The following is a 17,156-nucleotide window of genomic DNA, read 5'->3' as shown; positions in this document are numbered from 1 at the left end:
CCAATGAGGCGAGTACAGCCATATTCGCCATTTGTCTCTTTTAAGTCGTTTCATTTGGTGGTGGGAGTTTGTGAGGAAGTTGGCGGTGTTCCCACACTAGTAGCATAATGTGAGCTGTAACTTCGTCTTAACGTTAAGGGTCACGTTTCTCTCAATTACGTCTATCAAGACTCTTTATACCGTCGTGTGGGCCACTGAAAACATCTTCCAATAAAATAATTTAGTTAAACCAAATTTTGTATAAACAAATTTACACCGAATTGCGAGTGTCATCAGGTCTGAAATAAAATCTGGCGCGTATTTTCCATAGAGTTAGTCTCCTTCAGTCAGAAAAAACGGATATGTTAGGTTAGTTTCGTTTAAGCTAAGTTAGTTTACATTTGTTTAAACCTAATTTTAAAGAGTGGGGATTACGTAGAACGTTTGTGAACACATCATCATCATCATCATCACCACCACCACCAGACTCTTTGTCCTTCTCATCATCAAGTGGCTCTGAGAGAATGTCATCCATCCTACCTGCCACTGTAGACCACACAAGCCAGCACATTGTCATAAAGCAATCTAAGCAAAGGCAGCAAAACACTAAGATGAAAAACAGGCCCACTGCATATTTATATCTACAGTACCTCTGAAGCATGCTATTAAATTTCAACTTTTGTACTTCTTTTTCCACTTACTGAAATTCCCAGAAATTTATCTTATTAAAAGCAATACTAAAGCTACTTAAAAATGACTAGAATACCATACATGTTAAACAAAATCTAGGCACCAAGGATATCTTGATAAAGAAATAAATTGCCAAGCAGTTATTAATAAAAGAAACCATTCCCAAGCATTAAAACCCAATGTTCTAGAGTTAGTGCAGAGTGCCAGTGCAACAAAATATCCCCGAACGTACTTGAATTAACAGGTGTCGAGTTGCCAGTCTGTGATTGCGCCGAAGACATTTCATCATGGCAGGTAAGGCACACACGGAGGGGTTTGTTTGACTGGTGAGTTAGTATCACTTTCTTACTGGAGCATGGACCACACACCACTTTCCCACACTTACGGCAGTGGTGCTGTAAACAGTTTATCGAGTCACTCTTGGTTCCAGGTTATTAACACTATCTTGTTATTATATATGCCTGTCTTTCTCACTCCTCCCCTTAGAACCCTGCTTTCAAATTCACATGTGTCCTAAAATGATAAATAGATATATATAGTTTAATGTTACATTATCCCTGTTTGCTGTTAACACAACTAAACTATCCCTAGTAAAACATCTACTTTAAGGTTTCAAGTACAGTACATATATCCTGACAGTTGTCCACGTGCCTTTAGGAGGAAGCGGCTGAATGGCCTGATGTACAATTTCAAGAGTGGGATGCTCTACTGGACACAACATACTCATAGATAGATAGATAGATAGATAGATTATATATATATATATAGAATGAAATTTCCAAGAAGTTAAGCCAGGTAGTATCATCACCTTCTGAGAGTTGACTTATCTTCGTGTAAAGGAGTGTTGGCAGATACAGTACTGTATATGGAAAAAGACTAACATAGCTTTTAACAGAGCCACAGAGATTTTATAGGAAAGAGATGCTTTGACTGCATTTATTTGGACCTAAAAAAAAAAAAAAAAAAAAAGGATTTTGACTGTATCCTATATGCGATTGCGCGGAAAACTGGAACATGCTTTAGGAGTGACAGGAAGGCTTCTAACACGAATGAAAAATCATCTAACCGACAGAAAATAAGGGCAGTGATCAGGGGTTATGTACAGGAGAAATGTCACGAGTGGAGTATCTCGGGGTTAAGTTCTTGCACTGGTAACGTTCATTATTTAAATACATGACCTATCAGAAGGAATACAAAATTATATAAACAAGTTTGCTGATCATGCTAAGATAATAGGGAAGGTAAGAAATTTAGACAATTCTCATGCCCTCCAAGAAGACCTGGACAAAAGTGTACAGAGCACCACTTGGCAAATGGAATTGAATGTGAATAAATGCCATGTTATGAAATGTGGAACAGGAGAAAATAGACCACACACACAACTTAAAAATTATGTGAAAAAGCTTTAAAAAGTTCTGATAAAGAAAAGAGATCTTGGGGTGATTCTAGATAGAAAGCCATCACCTGAGGACCACAAAGAATATTATGTGAGGAGCCTATGCTACGATTTTCAATTTCAGAATTGCTTTTAAATACAGCACATGATGGTGAAATGCTAACAAAACTGTTCATAACCTTTGTGATCCCAAAGTGAGAAATATACAGTGTTTGTATGGCGCCCATATCTTAAGAAGCACATCAACTGGAAAAGGTGTAAAAAAAACATGTAGCTAAATGGCTTCTGGAGCTGAAAGACAAGAGCTACGAGGAGAGGTTAAAGGCATTAAATATGCAAAGGCTAGAAGATAAAAAAAAAGTGGTGATAGTATGTACAAAACAGTAATGGGAATCAATGAAACTGATAAGGAAGAATTCTTGAGATCTGGAACATAAAGAACAAGAGGTCATAGATTTAAGCTAAACAAAGCTGATGAAGAAATATAAGAAAATTCCCTTTCCCAGAGTTGCAAATGGCTGGAACAAGTCAAGTGAGAAGGTGGTGGAGGCCAAAAACATCAGTAGTTTCAAAGCGTTATATGACAAAGAGTACTGGGAAGACGAGATACCACGAGCGTAGCTCCATTCTGTAACTACACCCGTCTGCATTACAATGTTGGAAACCATGGATGTAGAGCAAGATAGAGAGATTTATGTAAATCTTTGCTAAACATGAAACCAATGATGAATTTGTTACAAAATGTATGTCAATTTTAACAAATCGCAATAAGAGCAACAAAAGACGTACCCTCCTGTTTATTAGTGTGAACTGGGTCTTCTTGCAGTGCATGCACACCTGTGTTTCACTGTCAGGCACCCATACAGCTGCATGTTTCTCCGCTGCCTTTTTGCCACCTGTTTGCAGTGCAATTATGATTTACACCTTATCTCAATCATAATTATTTCAGTATAAAAACACCAGTGAAAGAAACTATTTTCCTCCTCAGTCAAAATATGCTAAATCAATCAAGAGTAAAACATAATATTTACTGTATTTATAATACAGTACTATGTTAACTAATATTAATTTATGTTAACCAATGCAACCATTATTTAAATCCTAAAAAATATATTATTATTTAAGCAATCTATATTTATAAAAAAGAATATCTGTCTATCATCTTGAAACTTTAATACACAGTACTGTATACAAATGTCTTTGCAGTCAAAATAACTAATTCAATGTCTATTCTTGGTTAACATGAAAAATATATACTCCTCCTACATTACTTTCCATACTAAGAAAAGTTAAGAAAAATACTGTGCAACTATAAAATATTATTTAAGAAGATGGACTACACTTCTATTTAAGCTACCATTCACATGATAAGCAGAACTACAGACGAGCACAAAAGAAACAATTTTGTTGGATACTAACTTTTGCGTAGAAGGTCAGTGACGCATTTATTTATGTGTGCCATCCATTCGGCTTTCTCTGTAGCTGTGGCAGCGTAAACCGCAAATGATTTGGTTGGAGTCTTTATCAACCATCCATTTCGAAATTCTGTCACAAAAATTGTCATACAGTACAGTATTCTAAAACCTAAATACTATAAATAAAATTGCACAATTCTTATTAAAAAGGGAAAGAGAAAGTACAACTTAATAATATAGTGCTGAATTTTGTCATAAAAAATTAATAAAATATTAACTTCTTAAGAGCAAAAGTCTGAATCTAATGTATTTATTGGAACTTATTCAATTCTAAGCCATTTTAGCTCATCAACCAGATATCAAACTTTGGAATCTTTGCTTAAATAGTACATACGGCCAATGCTGAGGCTCGCTCATGTGCCAGTAACCCCACTACGGGCTCACCATAGCCCGTGCTACTTGGAACTTTTTGTTCCCAGTAGATGAATCTATACCAACAACAACAATGGCCAATGTTACGAAAGAACAATTCCCCACAACACAACCCATACAGATTAACAAAACAAGGAGAATTAACTTACGACCATCATCTTCCAGTGAAGAAAGCTGAACCTCTTCCAAGGGAATTATGTGTTGCTTGTTGTACTAAAAAATAAAACGTTAATATTAGTGAACTTTAACTGGCAGCTATGTCTCTCGACACAATAAGAATTTCAGAGAACAACATAGAGCTGTCTAGAGACAAAGTGGAAAAAAAAATGCTCAAGGAGCTAAGCCGGAACAAAGCAGTTAGTCCAGATGGAGTTTCACCATGGGTTCTGAGAAAATGTGCACCCGAGCTCAGCATTCCACTTCAACTGATTTTTCAGGCATCCCTGTGTACAGGAGTCATAGCAGATGTGTGGAAAAAGGCTAACATAGTTTCAATCTACGAAAGTGGCAGCAGGGAAGACTCCCTAAATTATAGACCTGTATCATTGACAAGTGTAATAGTCAAAATATGGACAAAATAATTAAAACGAAATGGGTAGAACGCTTGGAGAAAAACTATATAATAAAAGACAGACAATAGTTTTCGATCTGGAAGATTCTGTGTAACGAATTTATTTAAGTTTCTATGATCGAGTCAGAGATTTTACAGGAAAGAGATGGTTGGGTTAACTGCATCTATTTGGCCCTAAAAAAGGCTTTTGACAGAGTTCCACATAAGAGGTTGTTCTGGAAACTTTCATCTAATGCTTTTCATCTAATGAAAGTTTCTTTCATCTAATGCTTCTGGTCAGCTAACAATAAATAGGTACCCAGGGGGTAAGCACTTGTGGGCAGCATCTTGGAAGATGTCAGTAGTTGGCTTAAGGATAGGTTTCTTGTCCTTAACAATGGAAAAAACAAACCAAATGACCTATTTCAACAATAAAAAATTGGTTGATATCTATAAATAATGTGATTAAACAATCACTAACAGTAAACATTTGGTCTAAATATAATATAAATACTGTACTGTATACTGTATTGTGTTGAAAGAAATAGTGGTCCTCAAAGCAAATGAAAAGTATGCAATGACGAATTCTTCACCATAACCATTACAGTTGCCCTATTCTAGGGGCAGTTACCAAATGTAAAATAAAAAAATGTGATGCTTAGGCCTAAGTGTATTTATACTATTTATAATTAAAATAATTCAAGTTTACTGTAGATAATAAAAAAGTAATAAACTGTACTACTATTACTAAAAAAAGGGAACTTACCTTCTTTTTATTGAGCACAATATTGCCATATACCAATATGTCGTTAAAAAGGAAAAACTGTCGCGGTTTAGGTTTCTTTCGACACATCTTCGTAAGCACGCCCTCTCCGACCAAGACACGTCCTGGCTCATTAAGCGATTGTCCTGAAGTCCCAAAGCAGGACTCAACCATCGCAATGCGCCGAGCATTTGCCTCGCTGTTCACTGCAATGTTTAAACATGTTTCAATCAAATAAAACAGTAATGTATAGTACAACATATTGATAATGTATTGCAATTCTTATTTTTTTAATGAAATCCCAGTTTCAAGATACAGTATTGTACAGTACAGTATAATTAAAATTTGCAAGCTATAATCCGAGTTAACAAAAATTGATCTCTCAGTTTGTGCGCTCAAACTTGTAATTCCCAAATTATGAACCCTAATTAAAAAAAAGTAGGTGTGTAGGATAAAATAAATGCATGTAAATAAATATTATTTCTGAGCACAAAACTTTGGATACTCCCACAGCCAGCTCCAATTTGCTCCAACAAATTAACCAGGGTCAGGATTCATCATGCATTTACACAACCACTTGTACTATACAAGTTATGCATCTTTTCTCAATCATGTCCACTTTGTTAACATTTGTTAAACACTTTTAAGTTTTGAAGCTTGTAGTTGTTATTGTTATAAACAACCTTGTACTGCTTTGGAACTTTTAAACTGTTTAATAAATGCAAATAAAGCCTATCCATATGCAACTAGCCAATACAGATTACCCTGATCATCAACCAACTTGGTCACTACCAATAATTACCACCGGATGGCAGCACAACTGTTAAGCTCTCCAGGTCAGCTTTCCCCACATTCTGCCTGAAACCTAGGCCTGTAAAAAGCCACACCAAGCACAGAGAATACAAGGAAGGAAGGTTGGGAGAGGAGAGAATTAGAGTGTATTGCTTAGAAAAGGACTTTTCATATGCATTTGAAGCTCAATATCAGAGTTATCCCTCTCAATTGCTCCCTATGGCAAGAGCTGGTAGAAACCCTCAAAACTGTAATATGGGCTGTGATTCATACGTCAGGCTACGAGCAGCTGCGTCCAACAGCCTGCTTGACCAGACCACCAACCAGGAGGCCTGATCACAGACCGGGGCCGTGAATCAACGGAATTCATATTCCGTTGACCCTCGGAATCAACGCAATAATTGATTTGATTTGATTTGGGTAATGCTCAAATAATTGTGGGGAAGGAATGGTAAGAGACAGCCGCTACACATTACAACCCCACCCCCTTCACACCCTACTCCACTACAAGAGAGGAGTCATTATGGTAAAAGCCTGCCCAAGACAAAGCCTGAGGTGCAGGTGGGGGGTATATGGGAAAAATGGCAAAAGACTTATTGACTCATACAAGGCAACTCCATTTATATCCACCCAAGGTCATGCATATACAATACTGTATGTATGTAGCCTATGCTTTAAACAATCCAGATATCCCACATCCATTATGTTACCTGGTAATTTGTTCCATAAGACAACAACCCTATTTCCAAACCAGTATTCATCAAGGTCTTTGCCGAATATAAACGTCTCCAATTTATATCCAATTATTCGAGTTCTATTTTGTGTAGATATTCAACATTTTATTTTATGTAGATATTTTTAAAGAATTCAACACTTTCCAATGGGCATATTAATAACTAAATTTAAAAGCTTATTTATATCCCTTTGTTACACCCTTTGATCCATTTATATACAGTACTGTTCTTCACTCAAGTCGACCCATACTCTTCATCTTTCTAAAGAATGTACCAGTAAATTAAGCTTTCTAAAACCTTCTTGAACCTGCACTGGTATAAGAGATTATTAATTCCTGGGGTTAACTACGGCATCCTTCTCTGTATGCGTTCAAGTGAATTTGTGTCCATCCTATAGTACACTAAATGTCATTAAAAGTTTTTAAGTACTGGGTACTGAATACTTTGATTAGATGGAGCATGAATGATAATACAGCGGCTTCCCGACACTTGGCCTCGGTGACAGCTTGGATGAACAGTCCTCGCTTAATGACACATTTGTATGTTTCACTGAACAGTTTGTACCAATACAATTTGTTCGGACCATCCAAGAACTCATTAGAGCGGGGTTTGTGAGGATGCAGTGTATTAAGATTAGACTGTACTCGCTAAATCAGGAAAACCATAATGAAAGAGCACCATACTCTCTTCAGCCACGTAAAGCAATAAGCAAAACATTGAACAAATTTATATTATAGTACATGAATCAAGCCTACGGTAACATCTTACTATCATGTAAAATATGGCAAAGAGAAACTAAAGAGAATCCTAAAAAAGTGATTCTTCCAAGTGGTTTTACAATTTGAGCAACATTTGTAGATATTTAATGCATTTTTCATTGCCAGAAAAGCATAACTCACCACTTGATATGTCCAACCTGAACATCGGCTGCACAATATTACCTTTCAAATTATACTCTAGAGGAGCATAATCTGAAAGATGATAGTCTAGCTAATGTAAAGATGCTTAATCAAGCTTATGTAAAGTAAACCACTTGTATGGCAAAAGGTATTTTTAACCACAGGCATAATGACATTATTATTATAAACATGGTGACAGCTATCCTTTATCCTCATGCCCATTTTTTTCAATAAAACTAAAGCAAATGGCAGTATTAAAGTTTTTGACCTTTTTATTTAACAAGGCATTACAAGCTTTTGCACACAAGTATGCATCTTCATTAGTCAAAATGCCCTCCTCCCAATAAGTGGTCCTCACGCCCACAGACCCAAACTGTGCAGCTCCTTTATATCACAGGAATCCATGCAATCCTATCCAAATTATCTATATGTGTAAGGCTTCATGTCCTCTTGAATCATCTAAAACTACACTACTATACTCTTGTTCCCGCATAACATCCTACAAAAGAATATCTTTCACATGTCAGCCAATACAGTGGTGTAAATTTTGAAAAGAAACCAAGGGAATTCTATACAAGTAAAAGGGGTTTATTTATGTTCTACAGTAATATAACTCCAAGGGAACACCAAGATTAAAACACTACATATAACTTACTGGTTCCCAAGTGATGTTTAAGACTCAATGTGTACACACTGGAGTGTAATGGTGACTACCACACACTTGGTTCACACACTCGTAAAGGCCACTGCCAACCCACAGTTGAAACAATGCAGCAACACCCCCTGTCTCCCTCTACACCCAGATGCCAAGTTTCAGAATTTATACACATTTTCTTTAAATACATCACATGGATATTTAGCCAGGGCAAATACTGAATTCAGCAAATGGTGAATGTGTGATAATGCATAGTTATGTCTTTCACTAATATAATAGTAATAAGCAATATTAAAAATAAATAGCAAAGAATCACTCAAATAAACTTGGAAGACTGGCACAGGATGACACACTGGAGTTGCCATATCACACACAAATACTCATGCCACTAATATCACCAATACTCTTCATATAATTTGACAATTTCATTCACAGAATGGCATCTTCTATACAGTAGTGCTACTGTATTTATATTTAAAACAAATAAAGCCACAAGAATAACAGCAAATTCTAATAATGGACCATATGGCAGGAGGTTACCTCCCACTCTTGTGATAAGGCACTCAGTGACTCATTCAAGTAATACTAGATAAACAAGCAATAACGTAGAACCAATAACTTGCTGCCTCCTCTCATTCCAAGGCAACAAAACAAAATACAGTACTGTACTGTACTGAAAATATTGCACTTTACAAACCTGTTCTATGTTGTCAAGGACCAGGCACTTCTCAACAAATGTAACGCACATTCTTATTATAATGAGTCAATTAAAAGTTTAAGAGTTGAGTTGGTGTACAGTAGTCATGTGTACAACATTCAACTCCACAGTGCTTTCACTGTGGAGTATCACTTTCCCAACTTTAGTAACAAGTTAAATACTGGCTTGTATCTAACTTCCCTATATTTATAATGATTATATTTAGCATTACAGAAATATAGTACATTGTAACACCTTCTTGTAAGGATAATAAGGATAAAAATATAAGCACTAATATGGTTGTAGCACTATGCTGCACACGACAGGAAAGATTCTTGGAAGGGAATAATTTATAGGGAATAGTTGAGAAGATGAAGAATGAGTGCAAAATATGATGATATAAAGTTTGAAATAAGTAATTATAAAAAATAAGGCATTAAGCCAGGAAGTCTTTTAAATAGGAATTTGCCGTAAAGATGGCAGCAAAAAAATACATAATACAGTTTAAAGAAATTGTATGTTGCATTCATGCACCTAGGAAAATCTATGATAAGAGTTTATTGACAAGCTTAATGGAAAGATTGGGCAATATAATGTGCTGAAGGGGAGTTACAATAATGTAATGAAATAAACAATCCTTTTATATACTGTAGAAGCACAGCATGTGTAAATGCAACTGGGAGATAGAACGTTACAAACTGGATTTTAGCATAGAAATAATATGCAATATTCCCACTGCAATTTAATATATATTGCAGTGTATAATATAGTGTACAGTATACGGGCAGACTCCTGCCCGAAACGCGTTGCGTAGTAGTGACTTTAGGCACTGTATGTACTAGCTCTATCTATAAATCAATCAATTTTTGTAAAATCTCTTGTATGTACCTTAGCTGAATAAACATTTATTTATTATTTATTTATTTACTTATTAAGAGATGAACACGAAGGTGGGCCAAGAGGGAGAAAAGCTGGAGCAGGATGGAAGGATTCCGCTCCTGCTGACCAGTCTGCTCTACTGTGGATGCTGGTGAGAACACTACACAGTCTTCAACTAATATGTATTGTATTAACTCATGACGGCTGAAATTCTGGTAAGAACAAGGTAAATTGTTTCTGAAATTAAGTGATAAAGTAGGTCTTGTCTTACCCTTCAGAATATACAAAGAAAATTTGATAAGAATGTAGAATTAGAATGAATGAAAAACTACTGGGAGAGGTTATAAAATTGAAATGTTTGGAATCATTGGAACAATGGAGGGAGAAATACACAAATAATGCAATGGATAAATATGACTGGCTCCCTACAAAAGGATTATGAAAGGACAAAATTAATTTTGGATGTTATGTTTATAACTGTGCAAGTCTGAATTATGGATGTAAAGCATAAACAAGAAATGAGGCCAATCTAAGATTTAGTGTTGACTATAGCATTCATGTGGTTATGTAACGGGGGAAAAGGAATATGCTTTAATTATTCATGCCCACCTGTGGAGAACACTCATAAGTTTAATGCCAGAAAAGCCAGAAATGGGAGGTACGGATTAGGAGGGTAGCAACAGTGCCAAAGATACCTAATAGATAGATTACAGACTTTAAGGGACTACAGTACAGGATAGGGAAAAATTATGGGGTACATAACCCAAAGGACAAGACAGTTGCAGATTGCTTCAGGTACAGGTCTCATAACTTACGTCCTCTAATTACTCAACACAAAGCTGCTATTAGGACAATATCCAACTCTGGCCCCAGACATCACTCGGTACCCCTACTCAAATCTCTGAATATGTTAGACATTAAGTCACTGCACATTCACTCATGTGTATTATACATATACAAAACGCTAAATTGTAATGCCAATCCTGATCTCAAAAGCTTCATAGAAGGTTGTAACAGAACCCATGAGCACCACACCAGAAATAAATACAGTTTTGATATTCCTAGAGTACGACTTAATCAAACCAGAAATGCTCTACAAATCAAGGGGCCCAGGATGTGGAATGACCTTCCCAACCATGTTAAAGACAGTACCTCTCTCAACCAGTTTAAGTTAAAAACGAAGCTATACCTAATAAATTCCCTGTAACCTACCTTACCTCTCTATTGTCAACCCATGTATGTTTTTTGTTTTTTTTTTTTGTTTTACAAATCAACGCTGTTTTAATGTAATTTTCTGTAATAATTTGTAATTGTATTTGTGCTGTTTTTTCAACAATGTTCCCCCCTCTTTTACCTCTATTTTTATTTGTACTCAACGCATTTTTTTCTTTTTACCCATTAGTTATAAGCTTTAGTCAGTAGTGTTTTTTCCTGCCCGAAACGCTTTGCGTAATAGTGGCTTTAGGCATTGTATGTACTAGCTCCTATCTATAAAGCCAACAAACTTTGTAAAATCTCTTTATGTATGTACCTTTGCCTAAATAAAAATTATTATTATTATTATTATTATTATTATTATTATTATAATTAGGAATTAGGTACTTGGAGGCTTTTATCTGAGCCTACCTCACAGAGGGAAGTCAAGTTTTATTACTACTGTAATATAATATTTGTATTAAACAAGAACAATATATAATGGATATATTATGGGGTCTATATATATCCACTATTTTTTACATGGTCACTAATTATGCATTGTTTTGGGAAAACCCTAAAACTAACAAATAAGATCATGTCTGGAGAGAGCGGGTAAGTTTGTCATGTTGGCAAGTTTACTAACCCATTGGGAGGGGTTACAGGAACCACATGCCCTGGGCAAGTGCCCACCAAACTAGTGGTGCACCATAGAGAACTAATTACAGTACACTATTGTCACAAGCTTACAGCAAAATCATCAAACATAATATAGAGAGGAGAAAACAACAAAATCTTATACTGTACTGTAATATAACAGCTTGGACTTTTTAATACATAATTACATATAACAGAGTAAGTACCATATTAGTGATTTCTGATATATATGTACTGTACAGTGGGGTTTTCTCAGTACTGTATTTATTAGTGTGCAGTTTATGTTAATGAATAAGATGGGTGGAGATAGCAGGCCAAGTGTTGTGAACCCACATGTTACCAAAGGTCAGAGTGAGTAGCCTTATCTGTCTTGTATTCACTGCATATTGAATTCAGTGCATTTCAGTGGGTATGCACAATGATCAGACCAGGTCAGGCGTTGCCGCGGCAACGAGGTCGCGGGGGCTAGGTCTCAAAGATGTCTCAAAGATAGACAACAAAACATCACAAGGAATGTTTGGTTAAAATCTCAGGTCAAGAACTTCAATACTAAAGCATTTCCCTAACCCTTAGGTAGCAAAAATTTCAAAAGGCAAAGAATTTAGGGTTAAAATGCAAGACAACTTAGTAAACTAAAGTGTCAAATCAAACCAAAACATGTGTGCAGAGAGGGAGAAGATTGTAATTTTGAAGGCCAGCATTTCACAAAGAATTTATAATTTGTTTACATATCCTGTACCTTGAGGTGTTTCCGGGGCTTAGCGTCCCCGCGGCCCGGTCGTCGACCAGACCTCCACCAGGCCTATAGTATCTCCTATACCAGGCTTATAGTATCTCTTATACTGTACATATATTTTGTACACTGCTATATTTTTCTTTTCTAGCATACAGTATAACTGATTTATAAACCCACACCACACTGTATGCTTCAGACATTCTTAAAATATGCCAATGATTAGACAAGGCTAGGATAGGTTAAACTATGAATAAAAATCAGCACTGTATTAAGACATCTGCAGTACAAGATAACCTGTATTCCAAAGCAAGTGAATCTAAAAGTTCATCAATACAAGTTCAAAAAGCAGACACAATATTAAAATGAATAAATAAATTTATATGGTATAAAGGATTATTTTACAGCATTAAAGAGTTTAGCAATTAGATGGAGCATTCTTGCAAAATCACTAGCATCTTGGTTATCTTGAGGTTATCTTGAGATGATTTCGGGGCTTTTTAGTGTCCCCGCGGCCCAATCCTCGACCAGGCCTCCACCCCCAGGAAGCAGCCCGTGACAGCTGGCAAAATAGGTTCCCAGGGTACCTATTTTGCTGCTAGGTAACAGGGGCATAGGGTGAAAGAAACTCTGCCCAGTGTTTCTCGCCGGCGCCCGGGATCGAACCCGGGACCACAGGATCACAAGTTCAGCGTGCTGTCCGCTCGGTCGACCGGCTCCCTAAAGCATACATGGCATTTCGAACAACACCCAAGCACATAGCATATTATAATATTTTATAATGCCTTGTGCCACATTCATGACTTTGTGCATTTTTAGTGTGCATTTTTAATGTCATGAAAGTTTTGATAAAGTATATAACTGTACACTACTCACAAAACTACTAGTAAGTATATACATACTGTACAGTACTGTATACTTTTTTGGCAAAGTCAATCTGATTACTAAAGACATTAATTAATACACTAAACCCTTTGTTGATGATTTTCTAGACGTTAATGAAAGAAAATTCATTTGCAAACTTCAAGGTAATAGTATTCTCAGGCAAATTACCTCTATAGTCTGTACTTTACTGTACATTAACATTTTAACAGTTGCGTTGTTGAGCCCACAATGTCTGCCACCCACGGGACGGTAAAGTACAGTATGGTCATTTCTCTCACACTCACTATACACACAATGTTTTCTCAATAAATTCTTGTATTAAAAAGGGTTATTTTTTTAATTGTATAAATTTGTTGTACACCAACACTATGCAGTGTGTTTGACATATTAATATACATTAAGAATTTGTTTAGGTAGTTTTTAAATGAGAACTGTTATTGTTATTAAGGGCACCGACAGGGCAAAGCCATATGTGCCCTGCGATTCCACATGCGGAGAAGACAATGTAGCCTGCAGGAAGAGACCTGTGCTTGGGACATAGAAAACAATGTATTGCCCATAGTCGTGGAGACCATGACATAGTCCTGCAGATCATGATATAGTCGTGGAGACCATGACATAGTCCTGCAGATCATGATATAGTCGTGGAGACCATGACATAGTCCTGCAGATCATGATATAGTCGTGGAGACCATGACATAGTCCTGCAGATCATGATATAGTCGTGGAGACCATGACATAGTCCTGCAGATCATGATATAGTCGTGGAGACCATGACATAGTCCTGCAGATCATAATATAGTCCTGCAGACCATGACATAGTCCTGCAGATCATAATATAGTCGTGGAGACCATGACAGTCCTGCAGATCATAATATAGTCCTGCAGACCATGACATAGTCCTGCAGATCATAATATAGTCGTGGAGACCATGACATAGTCCTGCAGATCATGATATAGTCATGGAGACCATGACATAGTCCTGCAGATCATGATATAGTCATGGAGACCATGACATAGTCGTGGAGACCATGACATAGTCCTGCAGATCATGATATAGTCGTGGAGACCATGACATAGTCCAGCAGACCATGACATAGTCCTGCAGACTATGACATAGTCATGGGGTCCATGACACAGCCCACAGCCCTGGGGTCCATGACACAAATATAACCAACTTCACCACAAACCTTACCCAACAACATTTACATCTACCTCCTAAACCCTCTATCTAACTCCCCCCACCTCGTGCCGCCACCCACAAGACGGCCATAGAGTCCATAACCAGCCAACGTGACCACCACAAGACGTGAGAGTAGAAGAGGCACAAGACCCCACACACACACAAGTCTCCAGGTCCGTCTAACTCTCCCCTAACTGCTTAACCTCTCCTAACTCCCTCTAATTACCCCACCCCCCCAAAGGGCCTCGTTAAGAGTGTGTGTGAGAGGAGATGAGAGTGAGTGCCTGAGGTGTGAGAGGGGTGAGAGAGGCCAGGAATACAGAGCTGGAGCAACACTCACCCAGACGGTCCACCATCTTTGTTTGTTATGCTGGTGTCTATACGCTCCACTTACTATATATATATATATATATATATATTTACTCAACTTTATTCCCTATTTAAGTGCTGTTTATTACATTTTTTTATCATCTCAAGTCATTCATGTTTTATATAAAAAAGATGGAATTTGTTTGATATATATATGGGATTAGTGGTGAGTGAGCGGCCGAGGGCCACTTCATTCCTTCCTCAAGAGTGAGTAATACCAACAACGGCGTCACACTTGACTAATTAAAACGCAGAACTCCCCGCTGGAGTTTTCCTGGTCTATTGTAAAGCTTGGGGCTGACTTTACATGTTGTTGTTGTTGTTTTAGATTTTTAGCTACTCAGAACAACATATGTCCATGTAGCACGGGCTATGGTGAGCCCGTAATTGAGTTCGGTTATTGGCGATAATCTTGTTACTCTGATATTTAGGTCAAAGTTTGAAATGGAGGTGGGGTTTCCTCCTTTTTCCCTGTTTCTTTTTAGCTTCTGTTTTAGTCGTGTTTGGCTTTACAGCTGGTGTACTGCTCAGTTATTCCCTGGTGCACGTCACTATATGCACGTGTACCTCACCCGGGCACGTAAACCTCACATTCAAAGACTTTTACGGGCTCACCATAGCCCGTGCTACTGGAACTTATTGCTCTGAGTAGCGAATCTTAAACAACAACATTCAAAGACGTTATGGCATATTGCATATGAATTAAAATGGAATAACAGTGTCAATATCAAATGAACAAATCCACAAGAGTATCAATATGACTAGCAAATTAAGACTGGTGCAATGCTTGCATGCAAGCTGCCCCCGTGCACATTAAGTAGCCTACATACACACTATAGGCTAATGTGGGTCAACTGGAGGCAATAATTAGTGAGGCATTGCACCCGCAGAAAGCAGCTTTTTATAGCGGAGTTGTTGTTGTTTCAGATTTAGCTACTCAGAACGAAGTGTCCATGTAGCACGGGCTATGATGAGCCCGTAATTGAGTTTGGTTATACGCGATAACTTTGTTTCTGTGATATTTGGGTCTAAGTTTAAAATGGAGGAGGGGATTTTGTATAGCGGAGGGGAAACTATATAGTTGTAGAAGTGGAAGTTATATAGTTACAAGACAAATTTGATAGTGGTCAACGCCTAGCAAGGTCAACAAGATGCAGCGCTCACTGGCACAACAGCTTCAAGCGGGAGACATCTCCCGTCACGCAGGGTGCAGTCGCACCTCCACAGATCTCCAGTATCAGCACTTGATACTGGTAATGGCTCAAAAGGGCCACCACTTACGGGCTATTCATGCCCGTGCCACCTTTTGGGTGGCTTAATCTTCATCAATCATCAATCAATCAGCTTCAAGCTCAACAAGCCACAACATAAGAAACTATTTTCAGCAATAGTGGAGGACCTTTAATTAGCAAGCCGCCGGCTTCTTGTCCCCGTCAATGCTAGAGGTAGTGTCCTGAAGTAAATTCGGATAAATACGACAGGAGTAAAATTATTATGGGTAGGCTGTAAATTCCTTGATTGTCAAAAAAAAAATGATAATGTTCCTTACGAAAGCTGTACTATAGCCAACAAAATGGTCAGGCAAGCCGTGATAAAGACATCCGACAGAGTAAGGAAGTACCTAACAGACAGGAAACAGAAGGTCACAAAGAGATATGTGGAAGGGGAAGGGAGTTATGAGGGGAAAGCGCCAAGCCCTTACGACTATAGGGCACTGGGAAGGGGTCAGGATAAGGATTTGGGATAGGACAGGGGCAAGGAATGGTGCCTAACCACTTGGACGGTCGGGGAATGAACGCCGACCTGCATGAAACGAGACCGTCTACCGTCCAACCCAAGTGGTTATAGAAGAATTATTTATATAATTATCAGAGTTCTAAATGTATCAATTAAATTGTATTTTTACGCTAAAAAGTATTATATGAGCGGTAGTTTATTGTGTGTCCCCTTACTCCGATGTAAGCAGTAGCTTATTGCACACCCCATACTCCTGCGAACTCATTATACACCCTATAATGAGTTTATTATGTTGACCAGACCACACACTAGACGGTGAAGGGACGACAACGTTTCGGTCCGTCCTGGACCATTCTCAAGTCGATTGTGTCCCAATCGACTTGAGAATGTCCCACAGAACGAAGTCCCAATCGACTTGAGAATGTCCCACAGAACGAAGTCCCAATCGACTTGAGAATGGTCCAGGACGGACCGAAACGTCGTCGTCCCTTCACCTTCTAGTGTGGTCTGGTCAACA

At 37.7% G+C, this 17,156-nt stretch overlaps 1 protein-coding gene across 1 annotated transcript; it reads right to left on the bottom strand.

Annotated features, from left to right (window-relative positions):
- Positions 1–364: 364 nt before the first annotated feature.
- On the bottom strand, positions 365–15,006 carry rush (rush hour). The gene is made up of 7 exons (XM_069321057.1): positions 14,874–15,006; positions 5,229–5,431; positions 4,062–4,125; positions 3,485–3,610; positions 2,855–2,961; positions 902–1,064; positions 365–525 (listed from the first exon to the last, which is right to left on the bottom strand). Exons 1-7 carry the CDS (start codon positions 14,887–14,889, stop codon positions 365–367), a joined length of 840 nt encoding a protein of 279 aa, XP_069177158.1. The 5' UTR covers positions 14,890–15,006.
- Positions 15,007–17,156: the final 2,150 nt, after the last annotated feature.

This window comes from Procambarus clarkii, unplaced genomic scaffold, assembly GCF_040958095.1.
Source record: "Procambarus clarkii isolate CNS0578487 unplaced genomic scaffold, FALCON_Pclarkii_2.0 HiC_scaffold_1821, whole genome shotgun sequence".
NCBI classification, from domain to species: domain Eukaryota; kingdom Metazoa; phylum Arthropoda; class Malacostraca; order Decapoda; family Cambaridae; genus Procambarus; species Procambarus clarkii.
The sequence above is the reverse complement of the archived record's forward strand: the minus strand, read 5'-3'. Positions and strand labels throughout refer to the sequence as shown.